At 43.0% G+C, this 15894-nt stretch overlaps 2 protein-coding genes across 2 annotated transcripts; one reads left to right on the top strand and one right to left on the bottom strand.

Moving 5' to 3' along the window:
• On the bottom strand, positions 1-6910 carry rgs11 (regulator of G protein signaling 11; the record flags this gene model as incomplete). The annotated part of the gene is made up of 16 exons (XM_084546470.1): positions 1-139; positions 227-309; positions 856-994; positions 1080-1167; positions 2083-2198; positions 2352-2465; positions 2797-2858; positions 2929-2952; positions 3321-3389; positions 4431-4512; positions 4587-4663; positions 4802-4860; positions 5375-5426; positions 5657-5763; positions 6598-6648; positions 6814-6910. The coding sequence occupies 16 exons, from the start codon at positions 6908-6910 to the stop codon at positions 1-3; spliced, it is 1359 nt and encodes a 452-aa protein (XP_084402596.1).
• Positions 6911-8150: 1240 nt separating this feature from the next.
• On the top strand, positions 8151-13822 carry ints15 (integrator complex subunit 15). The gene is given in 10 exon segments (XM_084546630.1): positions 8151-8282; positions 8846-9046; positions 9131-9352; positions 9545-9710; positions 9807-10084; positions 10185-10422; positions 10946-10985; positions 13363-13440; positions 13442-13514; positions 13517-13822. Coding segments are annotated over 9 exon segments (1416 nt in total). The 5' UTR covers positions 8151-8282; positions 8846-8851; the 3' UTR covers positions 13643-13822.
• Positions 13823-15894: the final 2072 nt, after the last annotated feature.

Raw genomic sequence — 15894 nt, 5'->3', positions numbered from 1 at the left:
TCAGACATTGGAGCCGGCTGCAGAGTTGGTACCTGCTTGACCGGCCCCCTTGGCACCACCGTCTTCCTCGGTTGCCGGGGCTGCGGCCTGAGCGGGGGAGGGGCTGGAGTGACGCTGGCGTCTCATGAAGGGGAACACACTAGGACGATGGAAAGAAAGAGGTGCTAAATAAATACATGTTTTGGTTGGAAAGGAGAATAAAGTGGTAATGAATATGAGAGGTCACCTTTTCTTGGTTTCCTGGGGGACAATCGCTTTGGCCAGCATGTTTTTGTATAGGTCAGACTTAAGATACCTTGGGTAAGAGTCCTAGAGACATAGAGTGAGAGAGAGAGAGAGAGAGAGAGAGAGTTGTCAGCTTTTAGTTCATAGCCGAAAGAGCTTTAAGAAAAAAATATATATTTTTTTTTTATTCAAGTTGTGAATTTGCCCACATAATAATGTCAGAACTGTCAAGTACTAAAATGATATAAAAGTTTATGGAGAGCAAAGTTTTTAAAGAATTTACAATTTTTTTTTGTTGTTGTTGAGACAAAGAAGAGAAAATCAATACATGTGTCTCCTGCAATATGAAGCTGGAGCCAGCAGGTAATCAGCTTAGCTTAGCATAAAGACTGAAAATAGGAGGAGCTACTGTAACTGTACTGCAACTAAACTCTCAACAAGAGAGGAATCATTTGCAATGTGAGGATTGATTTAGAAATAGGCAGAGAATTGCCTCACAACAAGCCGATTGGCTGTAAAGCAAAACTGTGTAGTAAATAGGAATAAGCGTGCAAAAAACACCTGCGTGGTCCTCTACACTGAGTAGCAGCAACAGCCATAGCATGTGAAGGTAAACTGTGTGAGTCAGACCTTCTTCATGAGAAAGTAGATGTGCATCTGCGCGTCGTCCATGACGAAGCGGTGCGGGCGTTTGATTCCCTCCAGGGTTTTATCCATGGTCTTGCTGTCAATGTTGACCCAGCGGGGAGCTCCGGGGGCCAGGAAGTTCCTGGGTCACGCAGGAGAGTGGCTGTCATCTGATGGAGTGAAACATCAGCGTGTGTTTGTGCGTGTTTGTAGGGTCGTGCACTTACTTGTAGATCTCTTCCACCTTGTCTACGATCCTGGAAGTTTCTCCGTGTCTGACGTCCTCACACGCCTGCCAGAAACACAGGTTCTCCGCTGAGAGCAGAGACGTAAACAGTGAGGAGACGAGCTTGGACGGAGGTGCATAAAACAAGTCACACGAGAGCCTTTTTATAGCAAGGATGACCTCGCTGGAGAAGACCGGCCCCTGGCAGTGCTTCATACGGTGTGTCTGAATGGACGAATACATCTCTCTCCTGCTTTTTATTCTTTTCCTTCTTCTACCGCATATATATTATATACATCTGTATATACATTCTTCAGTGTGATCTACCTCTCTCCTCTATTTTTCCCTTATCTACTCGCTCTGATCTTCTCAATTAACCATGTCATGAGATTAATCTTCTTTTCCACTACCTCAACTTTTCCATCTCTCAGCACTGGGATTGGAAACTGTCATCAGCTGAATATGATGAAATATTAGATGCTAATAAAAATAGAATTAATTAAAAGTTCACACAAGATTAGATTCTACATGTACGCTTTTAGTCAGATGTATGTTTATTTTGTTTTCCTGCTGTTCTCTGCTCTCTTTTCTGTCTGTACCCGGCTGGCCTTAGGCAGATGGGTCCCTCCATATGAGCTGGGTTCTGCTCAAGGTTTCTTCCTGTTGAAAGGGAGTTTTTCCTTTGCCACCATCGCCTTCAGGCTTGCTCTGGGGGTTTCAGGCCGGATTTTGTAAAGCGTCTTGAGACAATTTGCATTGTTCCTGAAGCTATATAAATAAAATCGAATTGAAATGAACTGAAATACTTTTTCTATGTGCATCAGTGCATCAGTAGTAATAGTAATCTTAACCTGATTCAACTTACAAAACAGATCCAGCCTTATCCGTCCTCACAATACATCTATCTATAGATACATATAGATAGATACATATGTCATGCTGTACATGTAAATTCTGATTTCAAAAATATATAATCCAACATCTCTGTCGTCATTCTTCCTCACCACTGAACTCTTTCTCCAGGTAGGTCATGAACTCCCGCCTCCCCATGGAGTCATTGAGCAGCTCCATGAAGCTGAAGCTCCAACGCTCCACCCGAAGACGTGTCGGGGTGGGCACCCTGCTCAGAGAGAACCAACAGACAAAGAAACTCAAAGATCCAGGTCACACACACGCGCTGATGTGCTCAATTCTGTATTAAATGCGAACTCAAATATGGAGGGGCATGTTAAAAGCTGCTTTTGATTTATTTTTATAGCGTGTAGGGTCTCACATTTCAGTGTTCATTGTCCAGTGCGCGGTGTCGTCGGAGATCCACGGGTTACTGGGAAGGCAGCCTTGCATAATGGGATCATGGTTCTGGTACTGCTCGCTGTATTTCAGAAAACTGCACATTCACACACAAGTGCAGAGGCATGCACGCACACAAGAAAACGCACGCACACACACACACACACACGGTATTATTGCATTAGTGCGGCAGATCATAAGAGTTAATGGCCACTAATTCTTGACTTGCCTCAGGAAGCATCCATTAGTGGCTCTTACAGTGGGAGCATTAAGCTTTATGTGCATGAGTGTGTGTGCGTGCTTCGAGACGCAAAGTTGGGTTGAGGCAGTAGCACATCCATTAGATCTCATGTGTATCTGTGTGTGTGTGTGTGTGTGTGTGTGTGTGTGTGTGTGTGTGTCCGAGCCTCTATCAAACTGGCACATACCCTTCTAGGCAGATGGATGACTTTACACGGTTTCTTCCGAGGGCCCTTCTAGTAGCTTCAATCTGTAAGCAAAGGCAGAATTATAGCATCTATACTATACATCTATACTATACATCTATATATGATATTTACCTCTCTTTTGTAGAAGTCACTGTTCTAGGTCTGGAAAGAATAACACAATGTCATCACATAAGGTCACTGACTGCATTATACATTCATGTATGCACCATGTTAAATGTACTATATATACTGTATATATTTATAGCCTCCCTGTGTCCACATGCGTTAACACGGAACTGTTCAGATTCTACCTATTTAACAGAATATAATAGAATATGCTGTCCATCCTTAGTATGGTGTAACTCACTTTTACACTTACTTTGAAACAATCCCAGTAGCAAGAAAGGAGAAGAGTAATGAAGCATGGTGAGAAGACTTAGATGCACAGTGTATGTGTTGTCACATTCGGTTTTTCAGAGAGGAATTTAAAACAGGAAGTACAGATAGGTAGTGAAGTCACTGACCACTGTAACTCGTGAGCTGAAGTTATTTGGACGCTCTAGACCCATGTCCAACACGTTATGACCCCCAGGCTGAAAAAAATACAAACACGCGAACACACACAGTAAGTATACCGAGTGCCATATGTGCTGTAGTATGTTGCGTGTGTCTGTACAGTATGTGCGTGGGCGTCTGATGAGAATATGCGTGTGAGCGAGCACTTATCCTTCTTTAAGCTTTCCACTCCACTAGCTCTGACTTTTATTCCCAGGTTTCTTTATTTTTCTCCAAACCCTCGTCCCTAATTCATAAGGTCAGGACAAGATGGAGTCCCTCCTCCAAACCCTTGTCCTCTGCTTCACCCGCTTCTCTCCCCCGCAGTACTTCTCTACTCTTAGCATCCTCGCTATCCTCCTTCCCGTCTTCCCCATCGATCCTTCACTCTGTCTGTCTGTCTAAGAATAAAACGGACTGTGGCGTTTAGGTGACACATAGGTGAAGTGGTATATGATGAGTTTCTTTCTGTCTGTTACTCCCCTGCTCTCACTCTGGCTTTCCCTCCCTCTCTCTCCCTGTTTCTCCTGTTGTCAGCTGAGGCTTTTACCAGATAGATTGAATATTTCATGCAGGAGGCAGAAGGAACGTTTTATATTCTGTGATACAGCTTTCTAGTGGCTGTATAGTTTTATATAACTTAAATGTTATACAGTATTGTATTATTAGTACAGCGCATAGCAGCATAGCATAGCATAGCATAGCATAGCATAGCATAGCATTGTATTGTAGATTATAGAATAGTAATAATAATGCTATAGCATAGCATAGCATAGCTTAGCATTGTATTGTAGATTATAGAAAAGTAATAATAATGCTATAGCATAGCATAGCATAGCACTGTATTTTAGATTATAGAAAAGTAATAATAATGCTATAGCATAGCATAGCATAGCACTGTATTTTAGATTATAGAATAGTAATAATAATGCTATAGTATAGTAGAGCATATTACATAGCATAGCATATCATAGTGTAGTGTAGAATAGCATAGCATATCATAGTATGGTATAGTATGGTATAGTATAGAATGCTATAGTAAAGTATAGTATAATATAGTATAATAATAATAGACATACCGGGGGTCTGTTGATGAGCCAGTAAGCCTGTTCCTGACATTCTAGAACAATGCGGTCGGCCTTCCTTCTCTGTTTGGACGCTCTAAACATAAATCACAACGCAGGTTTTTGCACACGTGGAACTGTGTATGGGCACATGTGTGCTTGTGAGTGTACCTTAGTTGTTCTCTGGCTTGCATCACCACAAAGTCCCAGGTGTGGTTGATTCTCTTGTGCAACACACTGTACCGTTCCTAAAAAGGGAAGAGGGACGGAGGGACGGAAGCGGAATGATGACACAGGCCTCTTGCCCCGATGTTCCCCCTGCATAATTCATTGTACACAGACAAATCTCTCTGTCTCTTAGACACGGACACACACGCCATCCTCACCTTTTCATATTCCATCAGCTCTCCTTGTTTTCTGATATTCTTTTTGGCCAAATAGATTGCTGAAGGGGGTTAGGAAAGAAAACAAACACATCATTATCAGTAGTAATGTATTTGGATAAATTAATATACATTCATTCATTCATTCATTTTCTGTAACTGCTTGTCCTCTGCAGGGTTGCTGGGGGGCTGGAGCCTATCCCAGATGTCATTGGGCGAGAGGTGGGGTACACCCAGTCAGGGCTAACCCAGAGAGGCAGACAACCATTTACACTCACACCTATGGCCGATTTGGAATCACCAATTAACCTAACCAGCATGTCTTTGGACCGTGGGAGGAAGACGGAGTACCGCTGGAGTATGCAAACTCCACACAGAAAGGCCCCAGTGGGCCAATGGATTCGAACCCAGAACTTTCTTGCTGTGAGGCATCAGTGCTAATCACCACAACACTGTGCCGCCCAATAATATACATGATCCGTTAAAAATGATTGTTTCCCTAATAGTCACATATATAACTACAAATACTATTCTGTCTCCATCAAAGATCCTTTCTCGTCCCTTCGTCTTTCTTACCATAGTCCAGCTCTGCGGCAGGCCACCGGGTACTGGTCCAGAAGTAAGGAGTCTAAGAAATACACGTGACATTTATATATTTTTTAATTTCGCGTGAGGCTGATGTTGAAGCGAGCGATGAAACACAATGGCAGTGGAGAGTGGCAGATGGATGAGGGATTAGGAAGTGGGATAATGGAGCGAGAGTGAAAACGGGAGGCAGTTTAGTGGAAGGTAGACTGAGAGAGGGTTTTTTGAAAAGCGGGCAGGGTGAACATACTGCGGGAGGGATGATGGTCTGACCTGGAAGCGGTAGGGCGACTCGTCGGGCCGCAGCACGAGGGACCTCGGCTCCTTGAGGGGGTAGATGTACCCGTATCTCACCAGCATGCCGCCGACGTGCAGGGCCTCTGTTAAACACCACAGAAGAAGAAACCGTGTCTCAGTCTGTCTTCTGCAGAGAGGAGCTTTTCAGCTGAGCTCACACATGTTTACGGTTATGGGGTTTATCCATAAGACACATTAACATATACGGTAACTTACATTCTAAGCGTTATGGTTTTCATTTCTCATTAAAATCAGCATCTCTCTCATGAGGTTTGATTCGACAGGATCAGGATTGTGGAAAATAAATAATTACAAATAGCAAAATATTGTTTTCCGTGTCCATCACACACATTTTTTGTTTGTCCAACAAACTCACACCCTTACCATTCTCTCTCAAATAAAGGCTTTGTTCCAGTGATGAAGCGCCTCATCAATGTTCTCCTCATTTGTTAGAAAGCCCTACTTTCATGACTGACAGCTACCAAAAAAAAAAAGCTGTGTGATGCATTTTAATCAGCTCTCTCCTCTCCTCTCCTCTCCTCAGGCGGACTCCACACATTCTCCGTCTTTAGTCTGCTCTGAGGCAAAAGGGACCGGAGGGCTACTTTATTTTTTTCCGACCTGCAATTTAGTTCAGGCAGGGTGAAATCCCCGGAGGCGCAGGCCTCCCCGCGGGACGCTAATCAAACCCAGATCATCAGGTGAGTTTAATCAAACTCGGACCCACTGGGGCTCACCCCGTTCCTGTTTAGGAACAATGCCCTCATAAATCACTACCACGTCAGCTTGAGAGAAAACACCATATCCTGGCAACACACTAGCAACGACACACAACAAGCCAGTGACACAGAGACAGGGAATAACAGCAGGTCCTTCACCATACTTAATCACACAAATATATGTATCAATACACCTACCCTCCTCACAGATGCTGTATTTCTGGATCAGCCAGGTAATAACATCATGACCTACAAAACAAAAGAGGTGTATAAAGAGGGAGAACTTCCGCTCTGCAAAGACACAAAGTATTCCACTGAATTTACAGCTGCATAATGTATGACTGCTGGGACAAACGCGAGCTGCAAATGTGTCGGGCCACACAAGAATACACAGACGCAAAAAGACGCACGCACCTGTCATGGCATGTGGAATGACAGTGATAAGGAGCCTCTGGTTTCTCATCTTCATCCCCATGTCAGGGTCCTGCATGGCCACAATCACTTTCTCCATCTGCCAGGGAAACACACACACACACACACACACATGCACATGAACATGCAGAACAACGCAAATAGGAGTGATTGCACACATAAATAGGTCAGAAATATGTTACACACAGTTTTACACTAATTTGTTCTCATGTTAGACCCTGACCTGCTCAGGGGCTGGTGTTCACGGAATTGCCTCTGTGTTCAAAATATGTCACAAAATCATCAAAAACAAGCCAAAGAAGATAAAATCAAACAATCTCACCTTTCGAAAACATGCCATTTGCTCCCGATGCCACACCCCTTTAGCCAGGGTGTTGATGGTCATCTTGCAGGGCTGCTTAAGATCACTCGACGGGACGATAAAGTGCAAGAACGAAGTGCAGCCCGGGAGCGCGCCACCGTTTCTCTTTTTTTCCCTCCTCATCAGGCGGTCCCGTGCCTGACGGGCGCGCTCCTGTGTAGATTAGAAAGGATTACAGTAGAAGTGATTTTCAGTAGGTCCTATGCTGTATAGTTTCTGCACAGACGAAAACAACAGTTTCTCGGTGCGCGTCTATGCCACTGGCATAAAAACACCCTGACACCATCTTAAAGTTTTAAATGCTCGAGGAACGTGTGCGAAATACAAATTAAATTTAATATTAATTCAGTGTTGGTTTATTCCGAGTATTTAATCTGAGTATGTCAAAACAGCTGTTGCATTTCAACTGCAACGTAAATACGTAGATCCAAGAAAACAATTTTTTTTCCTGTTACGTAATTTTGTGTAAAATAATGAAAAAAGTTATTTTTCTTTGTTAAGGCTAGGTTGTTTGACTATTATGAAATCAAACTGCATAAATAAACAAATAAATAAAAAATCCTTTTTATGCAATGGCTAGATAAGTATACACGTAATGTTTCCCTTTCATGAAATAGTTTGAGTTTAAAAATAATATTATTGTCAATTTTGAAATATTCAGGGTCTATATAATGTCTAATTATATAATTCCATAAGCCTTATTTTCTTTCTATGCACTTTAATTTTGAAAACTCACAGCTTGGTGGCTTAGCTACGTCAACGTATAAGTATTTCCAAGTGTACGATAATAAATATATTTAACATATTTTTTAGATTAAAAATTATTAGATTAATATCATCATCAAATTAAAATATTCAGAGCTTTGTTTGGTAAATTATCTTATATTTAAACAGAGTTCACCGTTTAATGATTTTGCTAGTTGGTTAACACTAAGCAGTCGTTGACAGAACAGTAAAACGACTTTGGGAAGGAATTTTGTTCCACGCAGGCTTCCGTAGAGACAGGAAGCGGTGCCGTTGTTGTCAGGAGACCTTTCACGAGTCTCTTCTTCGGGTCGTTTATCCATTCAGTTAAGAGCCTTTAGCAGAGGTAAGATGTTAAAATATGTTTTGAATGTTCTGGGGATAACTAATGTGCGTATGCTTCGTTGCGGAGTAGGAAATAGCCGTTTTAGCTAACGTTGCTAACACTAGCTGTAGCAGGATGGAGGGGACCGAGCGACTCAATGTGGAGCTGGTCCACTCGAGAAGTGTTACAGCTGTGCACCTACAGTCGGTAACGCTGATGTGTACATTGTAAAGTCAAATAAAGTTGGCAAATACAATAATGTTGTATCAGTGTTCGTTGTAGAGTCGTTTTACTTTTTGTGTATGAGCAAGCTGCGAGGATTAGTATGTTGTTAAAAGTACAGTTTGCTTTTTGTGTACTTTTAAATATCTGTAACGTACAGGACATACTATAGTTCAAGACTTTGTAAAGCCAATACTTACTGCCCGTGTTGAACAACTTTCAGAATTGAAAACAGCAATTAATTGCAACAGTTTCAACACATACTGGGGAACAACGCCCAGTCATGTAATCTCTGGACTATTTCATTTATACACTTTACTCTTAGTGAGGATATTTTCATATTTTGTGTGGATTTCTGTCAGGTTGTTATGGGTGACATTCGGCAGTCGTTGCTGCCTCGGGATGTGCTGAGTGCAGCCAAGGAGCTGCTGTACCACCTGGACATTTACATCTCTAACCTGGTGCAGTCTGGGAGGCAGCCTCCCCAGGTCGACTCCAAAACCCTGGAGCTGGTCGAGGAGTTCATTCTGCATGCACCCAAGGACAGAAACACTCCAGCCAGGGTAAGACGCGACCCAGAAACGCTTGCACATAAGCACACACTTGCAGACAGCCAGTGAACTTGGCCTTCTGTGTCTTTCTCTCAGAGGATGAGCGCTCTCCAGGAGCTCCAGCTGCTGGAGATCATGTGCAGCTGTTTTCAGGAGCAGAGTCGTGACACTGTCCGTCAGCTCATGTTCTCCGCCCTCTTCAGTCTCCAAGGCAACCAGGCGGATGAAAGTCGCATGTCACTGCTAGGGAAGCTGGTCTCCATGGCGATCGCTGTGGGCAGGGTTCCGATCTTGGAGTGTGCTGCTACCTGGTTACAGGTGAGGACTAAAACAAACACAAATATTTAAGTGTGTGTATCTTGTCTGTTCCTATAGTTTGTGTGTGAGGACATTTTGCAGTTTTGTGGATATTTAGGCTACTAAGTGTTTCTATTCATTAGGATGTGTGTGTGTGTGTGTGTTAACTATGCATACTAACCATATTTTTTTGGTTGTGTTTTCACCATGCAGAGAACCCATCGTGTGTACTGCGTACGCCTGGCGCAGGTGCTGGTTGATGATTACTGTAGCATGGTACCAGGCTCTGTGCCCACCCTGCAGAATATCCACAGTGCCAGTCCACGCTTCTGCTGCCAGTTTATCACTGCTGTCACCACCCTCTACGACCTCACCTCAGGTACTTTGGGATAACACATCTGAAGTAAATTACCTCTGTAAAATTGGATGTGATTGAATTTTGTCATTTTAACCACGTCTCTGTGCGTGTTTTCAGAGGAGCTCACCCCTCCGATGGAACTCCTCCAGATGATAGCGTTGTGGATTCAAGATGACCCTAGACTAGTCCTGATCAACTTCTTGAACACGCCCCTTACTGGCAGCCAGCCAATCAGCTCACTTGATGTCACACCATTAGGGGGTTTGGTGCGCTGGTGTGTCAAAGCGCCGCTGGTCTATAGGAAAGACAAGAAGAAGCCACTGGTCAACGGAAGCACTGAGAGTGAACCAGAAGCAGGGCCTCTCTTCTCTGCACTTCATTTGAGTGTCCTACAGGTGTGTGTTTACATATTTAATGAAGACACACCTGCAACATGCACAGTGAAGGTTATCAAACAGTTTTCTCCATTTATGGTCTTTCTTCTGCTACATTTAGGTCTTCATGCTGTTGCCCAACATTCTAAATGAGAAGGGGCTGTTTGGTCGCCTGGCACTGCTTCAGATGGAATCCTTGGCCGCACTGACCTCCGACCTTTCCCGACTGTTGGACCAGGCCGACAAACACACACACTCGTCATCCACCGAGACACAGGCATTGTCCCAGCTGGCCCTCGACCGGCTGGCTCAGGCTTTGCAGGTGGCCATGGCAAGTGGAGCCCTGCTCTGCTCGAGAGGTAAGAGAGCTTGAGTAAAATAAGAGAGTTACGGAAGCATTTCAAGATGAATTCCCGCCCTTCCACAGTAGTTGCATCTTTGGGCTTGAGGGCCAGCAAAAGAGATTTGATAAATAATTATATTCAACCTGGTCTTTATCTCTTTCTCTCTGTCCTACTTCCACTATGATGTCTTCTAAACTCAACGAAGCCTTGATAGTTTCTAAAGCTCACCCTCAATACAAATTATCCCTCAGTGCAAGCTGTGACAATGGCAAGGAAAACCTTATTTTTAACAACACATCTGCTTGAGGCCAGCCGGGGAGTGACACTGAAAAAAGAGATGGAAAAGAAGGGAGGCGAAGAGATCAGCAGAAGCAAGCCAATAAATTCATTCATGCATGCATGCAGCATATTTTGTGGTCCAAACATGATACTAGGTGATGCATGAGACATGAGAGATTGATAATGGAAAAAAGAATGGTATACAGTGTTCTCAGAAATATAGGAACTGAAACTTATCCAAATAATGTTGTCTTTACAGAGGACCTGAGAGCCATCTGTTCCCGCCTCCCACACAACAAGTAAGAACCGATTCTTGTTTTTTACCTTTAGTACATCGTTTCCACAGGCAACTAGCTTTTAACCCAGGACTGTACTTAAAGGAGAACTCCGGCGCAAAATGAACCTGGGGTTAATAACACATGTGTACCGAGTTCGACCGTTCTCTGGTATTTGTTTTCATGCATTTGTTTTGTTAGTCAAATGTGACCAGTTTTCTTGCAAACCGCTAATTAGCGTGTAACGCTAGCCTTCGGGGCACACTTACACATAAAAAGAAATCGCTAAGTGTGGTGATATTGTGAGCCTTGTTAGTGGTATAGAAATAGCGATTTCTTTTTATGTGTCGGTGTGCCCCGAAGGCTAGCGTTACACGCTAATTAGCGGTTTGCAAGAAAACTGGTCACATTTGACTAACAAAACAAATGCATGAAAACAAATACCAGAGAACGGTCGAACTCGGTACACATGTGTTATTAAGCCCAGGTTCATTTTGCGCCGGAGTTCTCCTTTAAGGTTTTTATTTGGATCATGATGTAAATTATAGGGATGGGACGATACACTTAAACTCACGATACGATGCACCTCGATATGTCAGAGTCACGAAACGATACGTCACGATACGATATCAAAAAAGAAAAAAATATTACTGTATAATAACAACCCTGTGCTGCCTCAACCATGACCCTGGCCTGCTCTGCTGCTGCCCCTGATGTTGAAGCACTGGCCCTAGTGGTTCTTTCATCAGTGTAACTGGTCTGAAGAAAAAAATAAATAAATAGAAAAACTAGCTCAAACATTTCTGTCTTTCAATCCTTCACTCCCTCTCTCTCACACAGACACACGCACAGAGACAGACTCTCTCTCCCTCTCTCCCTCTCTCCCTCTCTCTCTCTCTCTCTCTCTCCCCCTCTCCCTCTCTCCCTCTCTCACACAGTCACAGACACACGCACACAGAGACATTCTCTCTCGGATCGACTAATAAAAAACCATGAGAAATAAGTTTTCAGGCTCTGGCCTACATATACATAGTTACACACGCGCAGGACACCTCAATTTTTTTTTCAATAAAAGTTAGCCTACCTGGTTGCGCTGTTCATGAAGTGCTGAAGCTTTTTCACGTATTCGGGCATAGATGGACTCGCGTTGTTCATCATTCAGATGGGACAGGCTTCGGAATCGTGGGTCAAGCGCTGTGCACTCCTGCAGCATGTCATTACAGTCCCCGGAGTACCGGTCCGAGATGTCGAGTAGGATAGCGCTTGCAACACGCGCTGTGACCTGTGACTTGACGTGACGACGCACTGCACCATTCCCCGGATATATTTTATTTTTTTTTCATTTAGTTTTACCCTGCTTGATCAGCATATGGTTCTGCCAGCCTGCCACCATAGACTGTATGCCTGCCCCACATACATACACACACACACACATATAATACACTAAATTATTTATATACTACACAAATCATGCAGCAGTGCCATCTAGTCTTTATTTCGCGATCCATTTTTTTCGAACTCGATGCGTTTCGTCACGTTTTGTATCGCGATATTTCGCCAAACGATATTTCGTCCCATCCCTAGTAAATTAACAATTTTATAATCTGCGAATCTGTGAATTACAATTGCACCCCTCAGAATTTTCTACATTTCTACATACAATGAATCAAAACATCAGTGGATTTTCACACAAGTCCAGAGAGTTGACAGCGAACTCAGTTAAACACATGAAAAGGAAGTACGGTATTAGAATTGTGCATTTGTTTATTTAAGAAAATGAGCCAATATTACATATCTGTCAGTTGCAAAAGTAAGTTCACTTCCAGGATTATGAGTTAATTTAAAGGCCAAATAAGAGTCATCTGTTCAGAAGTGTTTCCAGTCAATGTATGATGACATGGACAAAGGAGCTGTCTGAGGAGCTCAGAAAAAGAGTTGTTGTTGCTCGTCAGGCTGGAAAAGGTTATAAAACCAGAAGTTTGGAAACTAGAAATCCACAGTCAGACAGATTGTGTACAAATGGAGGAGATCTAAGACGACTGTCAGCCAACAAAGATCACTCCAATAGAAAGACACATAATATTATGAGATGTCACAAAGGAACCCAGGGTAACTAAAGACCTCTCTCACACTGGCTAATGTTAATATTCATGAGTCCTCCATCAGGAGAACACTGAACAACCATGGTGTACATGGCAGAATGGTAAAGACAAAGCCACTTTTACGTAGAAATGTAGAAAATTCTGAGGGACCCAGATACTTTTAAATGGCACTGTATGTATATATCTATAGATTTGATTGAGGTCCTTTTGTATTGTCTTTTAGCTGTTTTGTGTGAGGTACAACTTGTGCCTAAACATGTCTTGGATGTTTTTTGTACCAACTTATTTTGTATTTCTAGTTTGCTCCAGTTGGTGCTGTCCGGCCCGGTGATGTACTACAACAACATCCACACCCCTCCGCTGGCCTTCAGCCCTCACGCGGCCCATTCGCCCATCGCCTCGCACCCCACACTCCCCACACTCCCCGCACACCCTGCACATCCCACACACCCAGCACACCCCGCACACCCTGCACACGCCCCACACACACCACTCGCCGCCCACCCCTCCACTCACCCTCAGTACCCGGCTCCGCCATTCATTTCGGGGATGCCGTTCCCCTTTCGGCCCGGCCACTAACATTAAAAACTGGCCAACTTGTTTGCAGAGGTGAAGTTGTGTGTGGATGTTGGGTTATGAGTGTTGTTGTATGTTTGTCGGTGTGAGTGATTTATTATGTATTATGGTGTTACTAGCACAATTCTTCTGGGAAAAGTGTCTGAAAAGTGGCTAACATGTTTGTCCAATAAATATTTTTTTACTTCATTCTTGGTGTGTTCTCTTTACCAACCACTGGTGGTCACTGTTGTCCTATTTCCAGCTGCAAACTGTTTTTTTATTTTAAATAAAAGGACAAGTTTTGGGTATAAGATAGGATTTTTACTACACGATGGCATGGTAAGTCTAAGAATACTGTGGAATATGAGGGACTTTTTAAAATGTGGAAAAATGTTTGGTTAGAACCTGAATCGTTATTACTGGAATAGATGGTACTGCTTGCTAAATTCCGCATTAATAGCTCTGTGGTGTGACCTATAAAAGTGTGGGTACACATACAACCAGAGGCAATTTGACTCATTCTGAGTACAAAGTGCACAGACGCGCTAAGGTAGAGTGTTCACCTCTGTCCCAAACTCAGCCCATTTAATTACGCAACCAGAAGATGTCACAGTGTTTTTGAGCCAAGACCTGTGTGCATAAGCTTCGCCCTGTTATGAGACAGATAGCATATCACTCAACTGCAATACCTCAAAAAAAAAAAAAAAAGTTCAATCCTCCCCCAGCTGTGTTCATTTAGGGTGGGAGTTGCATCATCTGCCGTATTCTCATCACACTATCAGTGATGGTTCTGTTTTACCTCCTTGTTTCAATACATAATGGCACAAGACAAGTTTAATTAGTATGATTAGTTGGGCTTTGGAAGGATCAAATTGGCATGCATAATACCTCCAGAATTCCTTTTCACACCTTACTTCCTTAACACTTACCGTCCCTGCACGCCAATGTTCTGAGAAGGAAATGCATACTTTTAAAAATCTTTGCGTGCTCCTTCTTGGCACTGTCTCCGAGATTAACCATTCCTACTTCCTTTTCTATTATTACTGTAAATGTCTTAGTGATGCAGTTGTAATGTCTTAAATTCTTCATGGAACAGCTGAGGCGAGACACTAAGTCAGTTCCAGGAGGTTGTCAAAATTCAAAAGCATTGTGGATTCCATCTTTCACGCCACATTGTCTTCAGCTCTCTGCTGAAGGCTGATTGTAATGTGCCCACATAATGTGGACCGTGCTTCCCCTTGCTGCAGAACTCTTGGGTGTGACTCCGATAAGGATATCTTTTCTGAGAAAGCGATGCAGTGCTGTTGGGCCCGTTTAAGGTGACACATGAAGATATTCAAATGAAAAAGGCGGGATCCAAGAGAAAGTATGTGTTCTTGCTAAAGAGAACGTACAAGGTTTGTTCCTGTAAGTCATTTAAGAGGTGCTGCGTGGACTCACACATTCTGCCCTGACAGAACCGACTCAAAATGGCACATTTTAAAATAGTCTTCTTTCAACGTAATAGTTCTTAATGTTTTATGATCCTATGTCGTGTTGGCAAGTGGCAAACAAAAACAATATCACATTTGGTCTTACTTGTTTTTGGCTAATAAGTCCACCAAACCTAATTCATCCTAATTTTGGAGGGCAGGGGCAGCAGCATGCCATGTCAGCACACATGGTTCTGTACAACGATTTTTCGTAGGTTTCCGAAGAATTCAGAAGTTTGTGATGGCCCACGTCCTGCCCTGCAGGTGTGTGTGTTTGGTTGTGGCTGTGTCAGCAGATGCAGAGTCATGGTTTTTGGTGGAATAAAAAAAATAAAAATTAAGGCCAAACACAAAATCTGATTCACTGAGGACTCCAAGCTAAACATAAACCACATGGGTGAACTTTTAATTTTGAGTGAAAACATCTTGAACTGTAGCAGTCATTAACCAGCAAATGCCTACACTGCTCGAGCCGTTATCATGGGTTTTAATATCCTTTCATGCGTGAAATAACATGCAATAACAGAGAAGTTCATCAAACTGATTTTTTCCCTCTTCCCCTCTGCACTGTGTTTTTGGCTAACTTGAGAGCAGGTGTTCAGCGGATCCATTTCCATTTTCTCTGTCACAAATAACCACCTGAAAGTCAACTGCAGTTTCAGAATGAAGTGAGTACTTGGCGGTTTGTAGACACAAACAGGAAGACACTGAAGAAAAACAAATCTCTTTCACCTAGCTTTTAAAAATCAGGTAGCTGACAGTATACAGTGTGTGAATGTGGCATATCATTAACAGGCTTGC

Source organism: Chelon labrosus (assembly GCF_963514085.1).
Source record: "Chelon labrosus genome assembly, chromosome: 6".
Classification (NCBI taxonomy): Eukaryota; Metazoa; Chordata; class Actinopteri; order Mugiliformes; family Mugilidae; genus Chelon; species Chelon labrosus.
This window is presented reverse-complemented; position numbering and strand designations above follow the sequence as displayed.